This window comes from Phyllostomus discolor, chromosome 9 (genome assembly GCF_004126475.2).
Source record: "Phyllostomus discolor isolate MPI-MPIP mPhyDis1 chromosome 9, mPhyDis1.pri.v3, whole genome shotgun sequence".
Taxonomy (NCBI): Eukaryota; Metazoa; Chordata; class Mammalia; order Chiroptera; family Phyllostomidae; genus Phyllostomus; species Phyllostomus discolor.
The window spans coordinates 57,134,456-57,154,941 of record NC_040911.2 but is presented as its reverse complement, the minus strand read 5'-3'; the positions used below and the strand labels follow the sequence as shown (position 1 = coordinate 57,154,941).

The following is a 20,486-nucleotide window of genomic DNA, read 5'->3' as shown; positions in this document are numbered from 1 at the left end:
AATTCAGTGGATACTTCCAAGAAATCATTTCTAGCCAACTAAGCAGTGTGATCATTCACTTTGTCTCATCCATAATTTTCTTCCTGCCTCCCTCCCTCCCAACCAACCAACAAATACTTAGGGAGCATCTACTGCGTGCCAGCAGGGCCCTGGCGACACAGCAGTAACAAAACAAAGCTCCTGCTTCTGGAGGAAGAGACCCCCCACCCTCTGCCCGAGCCACTGGCCCTCGGAGTCACTGCTCCTTGTGCCTTCGGCCGCCAGGTGGCGCTCTGCGCCTGCAGAAGGGCCGCTGCTGGAGGTCGCAGAGCCTCCACCAGACCCTCGCTGGGTGAGAGAGCGGATCAAGGGGCGGGGCCCACGCTACCGGTTGTGTGACTTTGGGTTTGACCTGATTCAAGAATAGCTAATCCCGCGATATAATAGACTCTCGGGAGCTAGGAAAAATGGCTGTTGAGCTGTCTGCGTCTCGCCAAGAGGACCGCGGGCGGGGCAGGAGCCTGGAAAAATACTGCCTTTGTCGGCGGCTCGTGTCACTCACCGAGCAGAGTACCTCGGGCTGCAGAGCTTGGATCTCTCTTACTCCAGGTCCAGAGTGTGGAGGCTCTGGGACCACTGGCAGGAGCTGCTCCCTGAGGTTAGTTAGGATCCCTGGATGTTCCTAAACTCTCTGAAGACCCCTCTCCCTTCCATACCCTCACACCCATTTTCTGTTATAATGATGTTAAATGGTACATCCCACTCCTTCCACTGTGGAGCCTATCATATCCCACACACTATTCTCTCCCCTCGACTTTTTCTTTCCCAAGTTCCAGAGGTGCCCCAGCTCCTTGCCCAGCCTTGAGCCTACACATGCAAGCACAGGCTCAGGTTCCAACGCTGCCCTTACCACTTGCCTCTCTCCAGATTCACAAAGACACAACCACCCTCAGGCAGATCTCTGCACACCCCAAGGCACACACTGGGCTCAACACTGACACTTGCACAGTCACAGGTATGCATGGATACACATGCTTACAAGCATGCATACCCCTGAGCATGCAAAACACTGAGTAGGGTGGGACATCTGCAGGCACACAACATTCAGAAGAGTAACACGACTGTGTCTACATATACACATGCACACTCACCTGAGTGGCAGGTGACACCACCTCCTGTGTGCACTCCTAAACTTCTTAGAGGGTACCCAAAGAAGTGGATACTGCTTGCACCTCCACTCCTTAACACACGTATCCCCCCAGTGACATGCATGCCCACGCACTCACATGCAATACCCCTTTTTCCGTGTACCCTCAGACTCATCCTCAGGCACACATACGCCCACCACGCATGTGCACAAGGGTTGGCACATGTGAACTTTCTTGTAGCACACTTGTTTGACATGCCTGCGTGCACATCAACACCTTTGCTTGTTCAGTGGCCATCCACTGGCACACTCACATGTCCAAGCAAACAGACTGGACACACTGGGAGACTCGGGTCTTCCCCCTCTTCCTGCCCCGCCCCCCACTGCCGCGGACAGTCAAGCAGTGTGGGCACCAGGCGCCTGGCGTGCCCCCTGCGGACTGCTATCTGCCTGCCCATCAGCGCGAGGATCTACGGTGGTAAATGATGCATTCGATGGCGGGTGCATTTGTTGTGCGCGCTCTGAAAGGGCTCCGATAATCTGGAAGGCAGAGATAAGGAACACCATTTATTCTGCAGTACTTTGGAAACAATTCCCAGCCCTGTACAACCCCATTCTCGGGCAGCCTCCGGCAGCCGGGCAGATAACGATTGGCTATTCATTATCTTCGCCGGGAACAAAGATTAGCCTGCGAAGATGAAAAATTACCGGGGACAGCGGGCGCAGCCCAACGCGAACCGCCCCCCTCCTCCTGCCTTCCTCACCTCCCCAACTCCACCCGTCCTGCCGGCTTTGCACTTATGCCCCACACCTAGCACTTGGTCTCCGGTGCTCTCGTTGATGATGGGCACTGCTGAGCCCCTGGCTTTCTCTATTTCAGTTTGTCCATTCTGCGGGACTATCTCCCATGTCCCTACTTCCCCATCCTTCTTTCTGGGTCCTTCCTATTGCCCTATTGTCTTGATTCCCTCTCTGTCTCCGGTTTGTATCTATCTCCTCTCTGTCCACATCTTTTTCTGGTTAACACTTTCACTGCTTTTGTTTCTATCTCTCTGATCTGTTTTGCCACTTTTTAGTTGTTTGTTTCTACCTGTCCCTGAGTGTCTCCACCCCACCTGTCTACCTCCCACCAGTGTCTCTGTCTATTACTGACAGTTTTTAAAATGTCCTTGGGTCTTCTGGTCTTGTCCCTCTTCACTAGGCCTCTGTGTCTCTCAATTCCCCACACCCCTGAGGGTCCTCCATCTCCAGGCCTCAGAACTCCTGCCCTCTCAAAGCCATGTTCCTCATCAAAAATCAGAGGCTGGGAAGCTCCAGTGGGCTCTGGCCAGCCCAGGGAAGCAGGGAGTTGGCAGGTGGTGTGGGGTGATGTAAGACCAGGAATCCCCATCACCCTCTGAGGAAACAAGACAAAACTAGAAAAGGTTCTGTGGATACTCAGGCCCTGCTACATTAGGGCGGTGGGGAGGCTTGCACTTGTACACCAGGACTGGCTCCCCTGCGCTCTTCTCTACTGTGGTTGTGGGTCTTGGGAGAAGGTGGTCTCGGCAAGTCCACCTCATTAGAGCAATTATTCAGCATGGCACTGGTGTTAGGAGATAAGCCTTATCAATTCATCTGCCCCTCCCACAGGCAGACAGACAGAAAGTTCTCTGGCAAATGGAACCCTGGAGCTCCACTGGCTGCCTGCCTTGCTGGTTAGGAAAGGTATGGAGGGTGGTGATCTGAGAAGACACAAATACTGTGAATTACCCAAGGACACACTCCTCCACGGACACAGACACAGGGTAACACTATGTAGAGAAACACATAGTTTAAAGATATATTCACAGACATACATGCTCACCCCCACACAGAGCTATACACAGGTATGAAGACAACTTGGATGTACTCTCCATCCTTCTACCATCAGTTCAAAGAAACAGTGATGCACACCCATGGCTATGTATTAAAGACAGACACATACACACTCCTGATTCACAGATACAGGATACCTAAACACACACTGCTATGGACCCACACAAGGACACAAACCAATTTACAAACATTTGGAAAGAGTTACTTCCTATCACATGATTCATGTACACAGTGATCTCAGAGATACATGGCCACAGGAACGTACATCCAGTTCCATATTATACCAGTTCTCGGAGATACACTCTTCCATGTACACATATCGGGACACACTATGAAAAAGCCACACACTACATAAACTCTTGGAGACACCACACAAACTCTCATGGACCCACAATACACAGACTCTCAATACACAAGCTCTCAAGGACCATGGAAAGAAGTGGACATACTAATATACTCAGTTCTGCAGCTTTCTCATGTGCTCACATCACAAATGCTCAGACACATGGGCACTCAGGACAGACATTCTCCTGCATTCTTAAAGCACATACACATGCAACAAGTCGCCACCAGCTTCAAAGAAAGACCCTCAGATGGTAGGTGACCACAGAGCTGGGGGGCCAGAGACACCCTTCTCTAGGCACACATGAGTATACTAGTTTCCTAGGACCACAGACTTCTCAGTCCTTCCAAGACAAAACACTTTCTTTTTGGGCCCAAGATCCTGAGGCCACTTTCACTCTCCTGGGCAGAAGGCATGGGAACAGGGAGGGATTCAGGGTTCAATTTCATGGTAGGGACTCTGCAAGTTCAAGGACTAGCTCACAAACTCAGGAGCCTTCTTAAGGTGAAGACCCACATACCTTAATTCTTACATTCAACCTTCCAAGGACAAGCCCTCTACTCCCTACCTCCACCCTCCTGTTGAGGAGACGCCTCAAACTCCACTCCTAAAAAGGCTCTTTTCTGCTTTGAAGTTGGGTGATTGAGAGGTGAGGTATAGGTGGGAAGGAAGAGGGGATGTGACTATACTTAGCCAAATCAGCCTGGAAGTGAAGGAGGTGGTGTGCAAGAGTGTTGAGCTACATTTGAGTGTGTGCACGTGTGTGTGTCAGTGTGACCCAGATCTCCTGACTGAGGCTGTTCTCAAAGCCACAGCTTTGTGCGGTATCCCGTGTGCACAACTGTGTCTGTTCGAACACTATTGGAAGTGGTTTAGGGAAGGCACGGCAGACCATCTGTGTACGTGTGTGCCCATGGCTGGAGAGGGTTCCCCGGAAGAGTTTCTGGAGACGTCCAGGTTTTCTGAGCGTGCATCCCTGAGAGCAGGGGTGCAGTGTGTTTCCGTGCAAGGACGGAGTATGGCTGATTAGGGTGCGTGCCTCTTGGTACCTGCCGGCCTTCGGTAGGTACCAAGACATCCACCGTGGGTGTCTAGACTAGGGAGAAGGGAAGCAGAACCCTGGGCACCCTCCTACTCCCCTGCAGCGCTCCCGCCCCCTCCAAGTGCTGTCGAAATAAAAAGCAGCGGTCGCTGGGCTCTGGGAAGGAGAGACAGCTGGAGCGAGAAGTAGGGAGGCCAGCGCCACCAGGGCTTGCGGCTCGAGCCTCTATCTCCAAGCTGCGGACCGCCTTATCCGGGCCGGCCTGAATCGGCCACCAAGCGAACAAAAGCGGCCCGCCGCGTTACTACGCGGCAGCTCAGCTCACCGCCCAGGCCCCACTGGTGAACGCAGCCAGCCGTGCAGGCCCCTAAACCACGGATCTGGCTGTGCGCCCCGCTCCGCTTCGACCCCTTCCGCCCGGGGCCGCCCTCGGCCCACCTCCCTCGGTGAGTGCCCCCCTCCCAGCTTGACCAAGGTCCTTTCCAGCCCCCAGGTTCGACCCATCAGGCACCCTAATTGCACGATCTGCCTGTGGCTCCTGACATGGTGATCCTTCAGGCTCACCCTACCAGCCACCTTACCTATGGGGGGTCGTAGGGGGTCTAACCTGAGGGAACAGCAGGCCGACCTCGGGCCTCTCCTTTTAATTTCTCAGACGGAGCCAGAGGCCTCGAGCCCAGGTTATTCCTAGAGCCTCGCAAAGCGCTCTCCCGGCCCCCGAGTTGGAGCCTTTGTCTAGGCCTCCCCCCACCTCTAGGGCCGTGGGTGGCGGACGTGCCCGAGCCGGGTGGCGGAAGCCGCGTCTGCACCTGCCCATAGGTCCCGTGAGCCGGCTTTGCGCGGCCTTAACCCGGCTTGCGCCTCCGTGTGCCCCCGAGATCCGCCTTCCGCGGCCCTTATCCTGCGTGATCGCGTGTTCGGGTTGGGAAAAGCGCCTGGTCTGAAAATCTCCCGCCCCTGCTCCAAGCCGGTGTCAGAAACCTTTTAGTAGGATTTCAATAAGAATGGGGCCCCCGCGGGCTTGGGGATCTGCCGCGGGGAGGCGTAGACAGCCGCCTGGGTTTGACTGGACGACCGGTACTTAGAATCCTTCAGTGGAGGTCAAGCTTGAAACTCCAGGTTGGCCCAACTGCTAGGAGAAGTTCGGCCGTTCATGGCCCCCGGGTGTGGTGGCCGCTCCTTTCCGGAAAACACGGAAGGAAATTCGTTGTTTTGGAAAAAGCCACGTCTCCTAGCCAGAGTCGGGAACATCTGGCGTGTGAGCTCTAGGTCTACGCAGGCACCTCGCGCTGGGATTCGTTTATGAGGGAGTAAGCAGGATTCAAGAAACAGGTTAGGGCCAGTGCGGCTGCTCAGGCGCCTAGAGAGGTTTCCCACCCGGGTTGACAAACTACAAACAAATTGAGTCTAACGAAACTGATTTACTAGTTGTGCAGCCGGGCCGCTGGCTGCTCTGAGTAAATTGTGGTTGTTCCTGGAGGAGGGCCATTCTCAGCAGGACCTCTGTGGAGGCTGCCCTGTTTGATTTAGGGTTAGAACCTAGTAAGGAGATGTAGGATCTCCGAGGTGCCTCTACCCCAGGCGCTGAGGCGTCTAGGACGTTGGGTCCCTGTACTTACGATTCAAGGGACCCAAGAAGACGGGTGGGATGGGAGGGCCAGATTAGAGGCCAGAAGAGAGGGAACCATCCATCATATTTGGAGGGGCTGGAGGTGAAGCCCAAAGAACAGGAGGAGCTGTTGGAGCCCTGTTGGGGAACCGCATCTGGAAGGATAGCTGTGACCTGAGCAGATCTGAGGCTTTGCCCTAAAGGGACTTCTGAACCCTTCTTGGCTACCAAGGCCCCACCTCCTTCTTGGTACTCTCAAGGTACATTGCCAGTGTGGGGCTGGGAGGCCACTGTGCTGCAAATTAAATATTCCTATGGAAGGCAGCCCCTCAACAAATGGATTTCTTTGGTCCCCATTCCCTCTCACTGACAGGAATTAGGTGTTCATGGAAAAGGCCAGAAGAATTAGGTTACAAAGAGGGCAAATTACGGTCCCAGAGGGACAGCATCTGGTAAGTGAAGTTTAAACAAAGGACTCAGAGGATAGGGCTATGTGGGGCTGGTAAAACCTAGGTAGCCAAGAGCCAACCTGGGGCCAGTGAGCCCTATAGAACCAGGCATCGGATCCCCGAGTCCCCATCTCCCTGATGGGAGTATCTCGGTCTGCACAGATACACACTCTGCCAGGGCAACCTGGGTCACGTGTAAAGCCGTCAGAAAAATTCAGTTTTGTTCTTGCGCTTTCCCAGTCCTTCGTGAAATCTTGCTACCACGCAACATCTGAGTGCAATGGAAGGGGAGAAGCCACCTTTGCCACAAATCTTGAGAACAAAAGAAAAAAGAAAGAGGGAGACCCCGAAAATCTGAGGTCGTGAACGGAAGTAGATCTGCCTTCCTTAGGCAGAGGTTGGCCCCACGACCTTTGCGGATTGTGGAGGCTTCCCTCTCCCTCCCAAGAGGTTTGTTTGGGCAGAAGTGATAGGATGGTCTCCGTTGCCTAGTGAGCGAGGCGCCTGGCTGGTGTCGGTCTGTCTGTCTGGCATAGACATACACACACGAGCAGTCCCTTTTATTGGTCGACTGGGCGCCCTGCTGCCTAGCGCCCCTCTTTTCTCTCCCAGACGGGTTCGTTCCTGCGGGAGAACACAGCAGTCCCGTGTCCAACGCAGATGCTCCAATTAACGTGGAGGCCTCGGCCAAGCCTTCCTGCCTGCCTTTCGAGGATGGCAACCCCAGGGTCTCAGGAAACCTGGCGGGGGCTCCCTTTCCTCCCCCCCCCCCCCCCAACCCCCAACACACACCAACGCCCAGGCCCGGAGTGCGAGAAGAGAGGTTGGTGCCAATCTCCTAGGACCCCTGCTCAACCATTGCTTAACTTCCCTGCTCAGCTCCTCTGCGCAGCGATTTTCTGAGCCGCCTAGCAGAGTAATTAAATCTCCGCCTGCGCTCCCTTCTGCGCTAGGCTAGCCGGCAGCCCGCTCGGGCAGGGGGCCCGGTAGGGGGCCGCGTCCGGCCAGCCACCTCCATTCTTGCGGTGGTCAGAACGCTGCCCCGGAGGGGCTTCAGGTTGCTCGGGAGGAGCGTGAAGCCGAAGCTCCCGGTGATAAAACTGCAGACCCACCCAGCCGAGGGATAATTTGAACCTCGCCTTCGGGACGAAAAGCGAATTACCTACTTTTCCGAGAGCTCGAAGCCTGCCAACCGAGGCGCCGATCGTTGCCCGAGGAAAGCTTCTGTTACGCTCCGGCGTTAATAGCCCCGCGACCAGCCCGCGGGCGGGCGGCCCCTCACATTGGGTCCCGGGATTCGAGCTAGAGTGGGCAGCGTTGCCTGACAAGGGCGATTGTCCCTGGGGTCTTGTCTTTGAGAAACTCCGCGAGGCTCCACGGACACAAAACAGGTTCGAGGCATTTTTACACGTTGATGAAAAATCGTAAGCTAAAGACTAGGAGGTGAGACAGACATCTACAGAGAGACAGGGGGTCCGGGTCATACATCACGCGTTGTGGGGACGCGAACTAGGAGGCGCGGAGACCACTCACCTGCGGGACGAGGGTGCGAGGCCCAGTGCCTGCAGCCTCGCTTTTCTGCTCCCGACCCGTGAGCACCTTACCCAGCGGGAGCTGGCCTCCTCTCCTTTTCTCTTCTAGTTACGAGAAGCCGGAGCCCCGCGCGCGCCACAATGGAGCGGAGCGGAAGGCACAGCGCGGGTCTGGGCAGATGGGTGCCTTAGGGCCGAGACGCGCCTGTTCCCAGATGGATGGGGCTCTGCACCCCTGCCCAGCGCCTTTACCTGCGTCACGGCGAGACGCAGAGGCAGGAGGAGCCCCGGGTTCCGGCCCGCGACCCCTTGACGCTGCCCAGAGCCAGACTGAGAAAAGAAGACGAGTCATGCGCGTGGATCTGGGCCGGGCCAGGTGCCCCCGGAGCCGAGGGGACCCAGGGCTTTCCTTCCTCTCGGATTATTAAAAAGTTCATTTCCTGGCGAATCGGTGACGTCAGGGGCCCGGCGTCGCGGTGGCGGGGCCGTCCGGCCGAAGAAGCAGCTTCCAGTTACCCAATTACCGACTGTCAATCCCGCCGCCCCTCCCCCCACCCTCCCGGGGGTGGCCCGGACCCGCCCTCCCCCCCAGCCTGGGACCTGACAGGGATCCCTCTGGTCATCTACACCGACAGCCGTGGACCCGGAGAGGGGAGACGGGGGGGGGGGGAGGACGTTGATTACCCCCCATTAACCCTGCTCCTAAGTACCCCCAAATTTCTTTGTTCCCGACTCCCCCGCCTCGGCCATAGGCTCCCTCCGAGACTTGTTCTCTTCTGTCTGTACAATGGGAGAGAGCGAGGAGATTTGTGCACCGGGCCCAATCGACCCACAGAGCTGGAGCTCTGGCCTGGGGTGGGGGGCGGGTGTGGGGAGCAGTCCTAGGTGACTTAGGGGACAGAGTTCTCCCTCTCCCCAGGGGCGCCTTAGGGAACTCCAGGAGGAAAAAATGACTTCTCCTGCCCGGAGGCGTCTCCTTCGAGCCTCAACCGGCGCCGGCGCCAGTCTGGGTCACCAAGGCCTCGCCTCAGGCAGTTCGGCCTGTTGGTCTTCGAAGGCCACGCCCGGGAAGGGGACCCCCCTGTCCCTTCTCTGAAGCTTTAGGCTGGACCACCTCCACTGGGATCAAGCACAGTTCTAAGTGGCTTCGTATTTGAGGCCCGGGTGCCCATTAGAACCCCACAATTCAGCCCCTCGCAGCTCCTGATGTCTGGGAGCTGTCCTCCTCCTCCCCCAACCCCTGCAGCGAGTTGGGGGAGGGAACGTCTGGGTAGGTAGTTGGGCTTCAACTAGCCACGTTCGATGGTAAAGGAGGTGGGATCGAGAAAGTGGAAGGGCTGGAGTCCCGTGGAGGGGAACACCTGGATACTCAGAACGTGCATGTCAAGGCTTCTATGCAGGGGGCCCCAATTGAAGGTTAGTTACTGGAGGAGGTCCCAGAGTTAGGGGATCCGGGAATGTCCCTACGGATGAAGGGCTCAGCGGTCTGCCTTGAGGTGAGGGTGGAGGAGGTGGCTGCAGGGCCTCAGGGAGGGCCCTTGGAGGGTACCTAAGGAAGGAGGGGGCCCGCTGGCGGGTCAGTCAGCGAGTCCGCCCGGCCGGGAGTTGAAAGCACAGCCAATGGTGGGCGGAGGCTGGGCTGCGTGCGGAGATGATTGGCTGGCGCGGGCTTCTTAGGCGTGCGCGGCCCCAGCTTCATGTCTGTGCTGGAGTCTCGAGCTGGCGCCAGGGCGGTCGGAGGATGCAGAGGGGACGAAGACCCGCGCGCCCGAGGCCAAGGCGCTCGCTGTCCCCCAATCCTACCCAGTGAGCCACGCCAGCCGCCTGACCCTTGCCCCTAGGCTCTTCACTCCCGGGGCTCCTGCGGTGTTGTCCCCCATCTGAGACCGTGTCTGTCCGTGGCTCTGCGTGTGTAAGTTTGGGGTTCGAGGGCTGGCTGGGAGTGTTGGCGCGCCAAGCTCTGAGATGTCTCTGCAGGGGCATAAGGCCGAAGCGCGGCTGGGGGTGACTGTTTTGGTGTGCCTAAGTGAGAGGTTCAGATTATGTTGCCTTGGAGTGTACTCGGGCGGCTGGCTCTCAGCGGGTGGGCAGCGTATGCCTGTTGGGTGCGGGGGAGGGACAAAGTCAGTATGTGTATCTGGCGCCAAGTATAGGTGTGTGCGTATTGCTGGGGTTATGTGCTCTAGTGGATCCCCAGGAACCTGTCTCCAACTTTTAGTCTGTTTCTGTGTTTGTGTACCGGGAGGGTGGAGGTTCGTGTGAGTTTCTGACTAAAGTGCGACTGTTCGTGCGTTTGGGGGAAATTAGTGTAGGATCTCGTCCTGTGTGTGCCTCTGTGTGCACAGGTGTGTGACTGAGGGACCAGCGGTCACCACATGAGTGTGCACAGCTAAATCGTCTCCCCCACTTCCTTTCGTTTTGAGCTTTAAGTTTTCCTTCCACCCGGGGTTGGTGCACGGCTGAGCTCCACGGAGTAAGCAGCGCACGGGCTGCGCGTGACCGAACTTGGGGGGTCAGGCTGTGGCTGCGTCCCTTACGCCCCCTTCTATCTCTCAGGGCCGCTGCTGCCTCCTTCCCGAACCCGAACGCGAGCCTCCGCCACTGGCTATGGAGGTGACGCCGGAGCAAGCCGCGCTGGATGGCTCACCCCGCAGTGCTGAATGCGCAGCACCCCGACTCTCATCACCGGGCCTGGCGCACAACTACATGGAGCCTGCGCAGCTGCTGCCTCCGGACGAAGTGACGTCTTTTCAACCACTTGGATTCGCAGGGCAACCCCTACTACGCCAACCCGGCCCACGCGCGAGCGCGCGTCTCCTAAGCCCAGCTCATGGTGAGCCCAGGGCCAGTGGGTGACTGGGAGCTCTGTCGCCTAGCGCCAGACACGGAAGGGAGGGAGGGCCGGTCTTTCTGCTTCCCGGATATGGGATCCACAGGAATTGGAACAGCAAAGAAATTGGGGCGGGAAAGGTGGGGGCAGTGGCCTCTTAGGGAGCATCTGGGTCCCACAGGGTTTTTGCCCATTTCCAGCTGGCTCGTGGGGGGTGTCTCTAGGCTTCGTCCAGTGGGGTTTCATCTTTGCCACTTGTCTGTGAGCTCTGGACTGACATTCCTTATTTTTGCTGGTCGTTAAATTTCTGCATTTCTTTGGGGAGAGTGTTGCTGCTGGTTCCTTTGTGAGTTGTGGTCCTGTGTATGGTGTCCTGGTTGGGCCCAGACCTTCTGTATCCTAACCCCTCTCCTTTTTCCCTCAGCCCGCTTGACCAGCGGCCAGATGTGCCGGCCGCACTTGTTGCATAGCCCTGGGTTGCCCTGGCTGGACGGGAGTAAAGCAGCCCTCACCGCTGCTACAGCACACCACCACAACCCCTGGACTGTGAGCCCCTTTTCCAAGACACCGCTGCACCCCTCAGCTGCTGGAGGCCCTGGAGGCCCCCTCTCCGTGTACCCAGGGGCGGGGAGTGGGAGTGGGGGAGGCAACGGGGGCTCTGTGGCCTCTCTCACCCCCACTGCAGCCCACTCTGGCTCCCACATTTTTGGCTTCCCACCCACACCACCCAAGGAAGTGTCTCCTGACCCCAGCACCACCGGGGCTGCCTCCCCAGCCTCCTCTTCCGTGGTGGGTAATGCAGCCCGAGGAGAGGACAAGGATGGTGTCAAGTACCAAGTTTCACTGGCTGAGAGCATGAAGATAGAAAGCAGCAGTCCCCTGCGCCCAGGCCTGGCTGCTGTGGGCACCCAGTCTGCCACACATCACCCCATTCCCACCTACCCCTCGTATATGCCAGCTGCCACCCATGACTACAGCAGTGGACTTTTCCATCCTGGAGGCTTCCTAGGTGGCCCTGCCTCCAGCTTCACCCCTAAGCAACGCAGCAAGGCACGCTCTTGCTCAGGTAAAAGCAGGTACTAGGGACCAAGTGGAAGTAGGGGTGGTTTGTGCTTTGCGGGGTGGTGGTTGGGTTGGGGAGATGTAAACTGTGGTATGGGAGAGGGGTCAGTGTCAGTCTCCCAGATCTGGGGATGGGTAATGTCCCTCTTTAAGATACCCCAAGAGATGTCTGAGACCCCAGACATCGTAAGTGTTCCTGGTGGCCACCAAATTTCACTTTACTTTCCTACTCCTTACCTTGCTCTACACCACTGGCCACTGCCAGATCAGACCACAAGAGGGATATTCCCTGTTTCCCTCCCTGAATCTTAAGTGAAAACTCCATGTGAGAGGATGCAGTATGCAGGGAAAAGCAGAGGCCATGTTTAAGTGTGTGTACATGTGTTGTGAGCATGTGTGCTTACTGTGGGTATATTCCAAAGGCTCCAGACCCTTAAGGAATCTGGTTCTCCAACTCAATCAGTCCAACCTTTGGATTTCAATGATTCCCAATCTCCTTGGGTGATTTCCCCAAAGCAGAATTCTAGGACCCGTTCATGCTCCCCATCCAGCCTCCCTGAAGACTGGAGTGAGGGGATGAAACTGTAGGTGCCTCTCTGCTCCTTGGCAAGAAGAGTTGGCTTGGGCCAAGATGGATTTGTCCAAGAATCTGGCCATCGTAGAGCAGAAACTGTGGCTAGTGTGAGGGTCCTGCTGTCAATGCCTCCTTCCCAGTTCTTTTAAGCTGGGGAAAGGAAGATTTTATAAACTTATTCCTGAGTTCAGGACACACTTTTTCTTGCTCATATACCTTATTTTGCTGTGTATAATGCTCACTTCTTTGCTCACATTTTTGAGGAAAAAAATAAGGATGTGCATTATACGTGGATAGTACCTGAAATACCTCATCTCTGTCCTTGTGTTTTGTCATTATTTTTTACATAAAATTTCTTGCACCATAGTATGTTCAAAAATGCTAAAATTGCTTTGTAATACAAAAAGCAAGCATCTAAATATAAATAAATAAATAATTGAATTAAAAACTTAAAATGAAAGATTATTTTTTTCTGAAAGTTTGGGCCAAAAACATGGGTGAGCATTATACATGGGAGCACATTATACACAGCAAAATATGGTACATTGACAATTTAGTTTAAACTAAATGTGGGAAAATTTCCTGGGTAACATGATGTTAGCAGCTACCCTCCCTGATCGCTGAAGCTGCTACTTGTAGCCACATTAGTCTCACCTCGGAGTCCCTGTTCTGCTCAGACCAGCTAGCTTGCCTTTAATTAGTTTTTTTCTCCCAAGTTTGTTTTACATTCTATTTGAATTCCAGATGGTCTTTTAACAAAAACAAAACAAACAAAAAGCCAACAGCAGCAAAAAAAGAGAACTGTTACTTAACCTAAAAACGAAAGGACTTATTATTTGTTTTATTTTAAACAACTTCGACCTGAGCCCTGGACTGAAATGTAGGGGCTCAGCCAAAGAGGAGATTTGGGGAGAAAGGAGGACGTTACCCTTGACCGAGAGCAGAAAGACAGGGCAAAGGCTGAGGGCATAGACGTGGAGCAGAGACTCGCTAGATGGCGGATGTGGTTGCGGGGGAAGGATAGGAAAGAGACAAAAGAGAACTAGAAAGGGGGCTGGAGTAGTCCCCAGCCCAAGCAGGTCAAGCTGGGCAATTCCTGTCACAGTCCTCCCATTGGCAAAGTTTGTTGTAAATACCCTCCCCTGGTCACTCTTTTGGAGAAACCCTGGAGCCCTGGCCGAGCTCCTCCCTCTATCCTCGTTTCCCTTTCTTTCAAAGAGAATTTTGAAGAGGGAGATTTGTCCCCAAACTACTCTGTGAACCCCTCTCATGTGGGGGAAATCCCCTGGGTCTCTCTGCCAACCCTGGCTGGGGCTAAAAGTTGCCTCCCTTGAAGCAGACTGGCAGAAACAATCAGAGCCCACTTACCCACCTGACTTTCTTCCATGACTTTGTTGGTTAAACAGTCTTGGTGTCTATCTTTGTCCCCTTTCAGAAGGCCGGGAGTGTGTCAACTGTGGGGCCACAGCTACTCCTCTCTGGCGGCGAGATGGCACCGGCCATTACCTGTGCAATGCTTGCGGGCTCTACCACAAGATGAACGGGCAGAACCGGCCACTTATCAAGCCCAAACGGAGACTGGTAGGCAGTGGGTGCAGGAAGAAGGCCCGTGGGAGACAACTGGGGTATTCTTACCTGGGCTGGAGCTGACAGTTGATTAAGAAATAACAACAGAACTCTTCAAATGCAGATGACTTGCCACTTAAAATCTTTTAACATTAAAATATCTTGGATGTCAGTTGGGGTCGCCCTTCTTTCAGGCCAGATTTTTTTCAGGCCAGATTCCCTTCTCTGCAGCCCATCAGGGACCCTCACCCTACTCTGCTCAAAGATACTGAAAGTTGAGTGTCCAAGACCCCAGCTTCCATTCCCTGGCTTCTGTTTAACTTAAAAAAAAAAAAAAGGGCCATGAAGTAATTTTCCTTGTGGCTTAGGGCAGCTCTCTCACAATCTCCTCGTGCCTATTTAAATAAAACACACCAACCACCAAAAAAACCTGCCTTTTATTATTTTTCCATGGAGACACCTATACTGTGTATTTTCATTTGAGTGATTAAAAAAAAATGCCCTTTCGGATCTCCTGCCGGAGTTTCCTATCCGGACATCTGCAGCCTGAAGATAAGGAAACTTCGCGTATCTGTTTCCGGACTCCGCTAGTTTTTAGAGTCTCTCCTCGGCTCAGTCCTGCCTCTCGCTGGGCTGTTTTGAAATTTCTAATACCCTCCACTTTGCAAATTATGTGTAAAATGCTAAGAATAATAAATATATTTTTTCAGAGCGAAGTGATTTACGAGGCTTAAATCACTCGCCGCTTTGGGGGCCCCCTTTTTTTCCCTGCAGTGAGGGTGGGGTGAGGACTCAGGTGATGTTGGCTCCTGAGTCAGAATTCCAGCTTCAGGCTGCTTACTCACCCTCGCCATTCCCTGGCTCAGAGGCTACAGTCCATAGGCTGCAGTCCCTCTGTGGCCAGGCTCCAGCCTGGGGCCATTCCAGCCTCTGCTGGCCTCAATCTTCCACAATCCATCTTGCTGCTTGTGGTTCTCGGGTAAGTGCTCGGGGAATGCATTCTATGACTGTGTGGTTGACATTGGTTGTCCTGGGAGAAGAGATCTACTTTCTGGAATAAAGACCCTCTTACCTTCTCTTACAAGCAGCTCACTCCCTTCTCCAGGAACAAGACATTCATTTCCAGGCCACCTCTGTTCTGCATTCCTTGAGGAGCTGGGGGCAGTTAGAACTCTGAGGTTTGGGGTACAAGGGGCTGAATAGATAGACCAGCATTGTCCAATAAACCTACAATAATAGAAATGTTCTAGGTCTGCATGGTCCATCCACTGTGGTAACATCCAGCCAATGTTATGACTGTTGATTCCTTGAAATATAGCCAGTGCAATTGAAGAAACAGGATTTCTACTTTTATGAAATAGTAGTTAAATTTGATCAAAGTAGTCACATGCGGGTAGTAACTACAGTGTCGGGCAGCTCAGCTTGAGCAAGACTCCCTGAACATTTTATATTCCCACTCTGGGCATCTACATGATCCCCCTGCCCTGGCCTCAGATATGAAACTGACACTCCCAGAAATATGGATTTTGAGGGGAGTCATGTGGGAAGAGACAGAAGCATCTCCAGACCCAGGGGCTCAAGGGGGACCAACCAGCCTTCTAAACTAAAAAGCCCTTCTCAGGGCCTCAGTTTCTGATTTATAGAGTTAGATTGTTTGGCAAATCCAGGAGGTGGCTGATTTTTCCTTCCAGCTCTTGCAACCCTGTTGATTGTGACACCAGGCTTCTTAGGGTTCTTTATTCTAAAGTTCTGTGTTTGTCTAGATCTCGAATTCTAAATGTCCACCGCTTGGAGATGCCTGGATTTTCCACAGGGATTTGTGCTTCTTGGCTAAGTTGTTGGGGGCAGGGTGGGGGTGGGACAAGGGTCTGGGGGGCTGGTAGAGGTGGGAAGCGGAAGCCAAGCCTGCTGACGCTGCCAATCCCCTCCCAGTCAGCTGCCAGGAGGGCAGGCACCTGTTGTGCAAATTGTCAGACGACAACCACCACCTTATGGCGCAGAAACGCCAATGGGGACCCTGTCTGCAATGCCTGTGGCCTCTACTACAAGCTGCACAATGTAAGTCTGCCCACTCTACGAGCCCCACCCCTCCCCAAGGACCTCTGCTCTTTGTGCTGGCAGGCAAGAGGCCTCAGCTGTTCTCCAGCTTGGCTTGGCTTGAGAAAGGGCTCTCATAACACAGGGCAGGCTGGCTGGAGGTATGTTCCTCACAGCTGGGCCCAACCAGTATCTCTGTTTAAAATAAAAATGTGGGGAGTGTGTTTTGGTTGTGTTGATGGGGGGCAATGCCCTGCAGGGTACAGGTAATCCTTCCTGAAACTGTGGCTGTACTGGTGGCAGCACAATGGTGGGCATTTGGTGGTGAGGTGCCCCAGCCCTGACCTGCCTCTGGTCCAAGCTGAAGCAGGGGCTGGGGGCCTTGCTTTGGGAAGGAAACTAGACTCCGTGAAGGCTTTGTGGTTGCCCCTAGGTGAATAGGCCACTGACCATGAAGAAGGAAGGGATCCAGACTCGAAACCGGAAGATGTCCAACAAGTCCAAGAAGAACAAGAAGGGGGCAGAGTGCTTTGAAGAGCTGTCCAAGTGTATGCAGGAGAAGGCCTCCCCCTTTAGCGCCGCTGCCCTGGCTGGACATATGGCACCTGTGGGCCACCTCCCACCCTTCAGCCACTCTGGACACATCTTGCCCACCCCAACTCCCATCCATCCCTCCTCCAGCCTCTCCTTTGGCCACCCCCACCCATCCAGCATGGTGACCGCCATGGGTTAGGGACAGCTCTCCATGAATGGACAGATTGATGCAGAGGAGGGTGGCCTGCAACTGAAGGCTGGATGCTCCCAAGATGAGTAGACCAAAACCTTACCTATCTGCCCTTCTGCAAAGACTGATGCCTCTCTTGTCAGCCCAGCCTGAGCCCCTTGCTGCCTCACCTGTGGGTGCTCTTCTCAGCAGTTACCAGTTACCATGAAGATTCTCAGTGGGGCTGAGAGGTCATCTCAGCCAAGCTGCTACCCATTTGGGGTTCCCATCACAGACAATTGTTTGGAGAGCAGAAAGGATCACTTTATGAAGAGAGAAGGTGGGGGTAGGGGGCAAACAAAGGAAACCAGTTTTTGAAGGAAGAGAGTAGGCAAAATAATTTATTTTTGCTTTTTTCTAACAAGGACTGGGGAACTTGGTAGGTCTGAGCCACCCCTGGCTCTGCCCATCTTCCTCAGCTTGGCCGTTTGTCAACTTGCCAGGGCTCTGAGGAAGGACAGGTCTGGGAGGGACTTAAGCCTGCACCTTCTCAGGCTTCCCTCTCTAAAATGCTGAGCCCCAGACTGAGTCTAGCCAATCTAGAAGTCATAGCCTACCAGAGGCTAAGCCAATGTGTGCCCTGCTGATGGACCCTGGAGAGTAGAGACAATCATAGGCGGTCCTACATGTATTCCCAGGCCAGGGCTGGGTCACAGGAAGGAAACAACATTTTCTTGAGAGGGGAAATGTCTCCCAGCACGCTCCCCTGGCTCTGAAGCTGAAACTGGTATGATCTGTGTCCCTTTAACACTAGAACCACAGCCTGCCTACTCTGCCAGGTGGACCCCTGTACATACATCCTTTTTCTGCTCGCCTCTTGAACCCCTTCCCTCCCACTATGAAACAAAAGAAAAAAATATTTTTTAAAAAAACTGCATAAGCTTAACTCATTGATGAGTTATTTTAATTCTAAACTCTTTTCAGGTCCAGTCAATTAAACTTTGCTACAGAAGCCTTTGTTATGGAAAGGAATAAAACCTACAAGTCAAGGCTGTAGCTTTGGAATTATTTTTGGAAAAGTTTTTGGATCCCACAGTCCTAGAATGGGGAACTGGGGACAAGAGGCAGGGCCTTGGCTTCTAGGGGTTGGTATGGCAGGTGGCAAAGGGGTGTGAGTCAGAGACAGGATTGAAGGAGAGACCATGACCCTGCTGGGGTCCAGGAGACATGGATTCTGCTCTGCTTTGCCATGGCTGTCTGGATCCTTCCCAAGGTACAGTTGTACATAATCTTGTCTGAGTTTAGATTCTGTGTGCGTTAGTGGTGGGGTTTGGTGGCTGGAGAGGGCCATGCCCAGGAAGAGAATTGTGCTGATGTATAGTTGACCAAGTGCAATAAGGGCTGGCGATTGCTGCCGGGGGCACTACCACCAGAAGTAACTTATTTTGTATTAGCATCCACGTAAGAAGAAGCGACAGTATTTTCTGTTTTTATGTTTTATTTGGCTTGTTTTATTTTGGATTAGTGAACTAAGTTATTGTTAATTATGTACAACATTTATATATTGCCTGTAAAAATTGTATGCTATCCTTATATGCCTTTAAAGTGAATACTGTTAATAAAATACTTTTTGTGGATGCTTCTGTCCTGGCTTATGGACTCTTGGGGTAAGAGAGTCTCAGGTGCATAGATTAGCAGTCAAAGTGAACTGCTTCTATAGGCCAGTGTTTAGAGGGAAGGACTCCTGGAATTGGGGATGGGACCTTGTCTGACTGGGACCTGAGATCCTGATACTTCTGAATTGCTTCCATCTGAATTTTCACATTATTACCTAACTGGGGGTCCTGGTGACTGGGTGGATACTGGAGAGGCTCAAGGAAGCTGTGGCTTCTCCAACCTTTGGTCCACACACTGATCTTTTTTGAGGTCTCAACTTGGGCTCTTGCAGAACCCAAGGACTGACCCCATGTCCACTTCCTCTCAGGAAGTGATCAGCTTTTGTTGAGCTATTCAGTCACCAATATTCCCATTCATTGACAAACCTGATCACTAAAGTGTTTGAACACTGTTGTCATTGATTACTGTTCTCTCTAATCAATGATGTTGGTCACCAGAGATAGCCATTACTGATATTTCATGATCAATGACAATGTCTATGATTCAATGACAATCACACCAGAGCTTGTGATCATAGACATTTGATTACTAACAACTGATAACCAATACTTAATTACCAATACTTTATCAATGCCTCTGATGGATGTTGTACGTGATCACTGATATCCACAAAATGGAATCACCAGTGTCTCCAGTGACTGTCCTTGCTCACCAGTAATATGTGTGATCATAAATATCTCTTATTACCAATGTCTCTGATCAGCATATCTGTTCACCAGTATTTTTATTCAATGTATTTGTTTGCCAATACCTCTAATGACCACTGCCTCTTTCCCCAGTATTTCTATCCAACATGTCTGTGATCACCAGTGTCTTACCACCGACGTTCCTGATTATGAATATGTTGATGGCTCTATCACTAATGTTCTAGCCATCAAGAAATTTGATGACCAATGTGGTTTTGATCAGTGTTTTTCTAATCAGTGATAGTTAAGATCACTCATATGTGCCTCTAACATCTCTGATCATACTATTTTTCATCACCAATGTCTCTCTGATGATGTATTTTGTCATTTGTATTCAATCGCCAACATCTGTAGCCAACAATGTCCCTGATCATGGAATCCTCTTACTATCAAATTTTCTATCATTGTGGTCAGCAGTGACTCTGGTTACCAATACCCTTGACTGGTAAATGCTGATCACCAAGCTCTTTAGTGTCTGACATCAGTGATTGTTGAATCTCTTTATCTTCCAAGTACCTGATGACCAATATCCCTTATAACCATGATCACCAACCTCCCTAGTCATTGGTATCACTGGTCACCTGTGTCTCTGATCACCAAATTCTCCAGTCATTGATGCTTTTGACCCCCATTAGATCACACATCGCCAAGATCTTTGGGTGTCTCCAGTCATTGAATCTTATCACCGATGGTTCCTTTACCTTTGGTCATCAAGGACATGAGCACCAAATGTTTTCATCCTAATGCTCCTGTTGCCCACATCTTTGTCCTTCATGTTCTTGATTAATGATTGACATAGCCAATGAACCATCATTTTGACCACCAAGATCTCTGAGCACTGCCTCTTGATCCTTCATGTATGACCTCTACCCTCTCTGATCACGTTGTTTGAATGACATCATTTCCCAATGACTCCACCATCTCTAATTACAAATCACTCTAGTTATACATCTCTGATCAATGGCTTATTTTTTTTTAAGATTTATTTATTTTTAGAGAGAGGGGAAGAGAGGAGAGAGAGAAACATTAATGTGAGAGAGAAACATTGATCAGTTGTTTCTCATATGTGCTGTTTCTGGGGACCAAACCTGTAATCCAGGCACCTGTCCTGACTGGGGATAGAACTGGTAACCCCTTGCTCTGTGGGATGATGCCTAACAAACTGAGTCACACTGGTCAGGGCAATGACACTTTTTGACCCTAATCATCCTCAGGTCCAGTCCCTGGGTTGCTGATGGCTTGTATTTCTAATTGCCAACTTCCCTATTCCTTGACAGCCCTGATGTACAATGGTTTGGGAGGTTTTCCTTTCATTCTTCCCATCCCAGATTATCAGTGGGACACTTGGCAGGACACTTGCTTGGGCCTGGAGAAGCACTCGTCCTAGTGTTTC

At 52.6% G+C, this 20,486-nt stretch overlaps 1 protein-coding gene across 1 annotated transcript; it reads left to right on the top strand.

Annotated features, from left to right (window-relative positions):
• Positions 1 to 446: 446 nt before the first annotated feature.
• Positions 447 to 18,365, top strand: GATA2 (GATA binding protein 2). Its single transcript, XM_036009446.1, is given in 13 exon segments — positions 447 to 637; positions 5,024 to 5,289; positions 7,039 to 7,249; positions 7,533 to 7,850; positions 8,068 to 8,334; positions 10,575 to 10,642; positions 10,645 to 10,702; positions 10,704 to 10,774; positions 10,777 to 10,791; positions 11,213 to 11,854; positions 13,860 to 14,005; positions 15,923 to 16,048; positions 16,461 to 18,365. Coding segments are annotated over 13 exon segments (2,679 nt in total). The 3' UTR covers positions 16,761 to 18,365.
• The last annotated feature ends 2,121 nt before the right edge of the window (positions 18,366 to 20,486 follow it).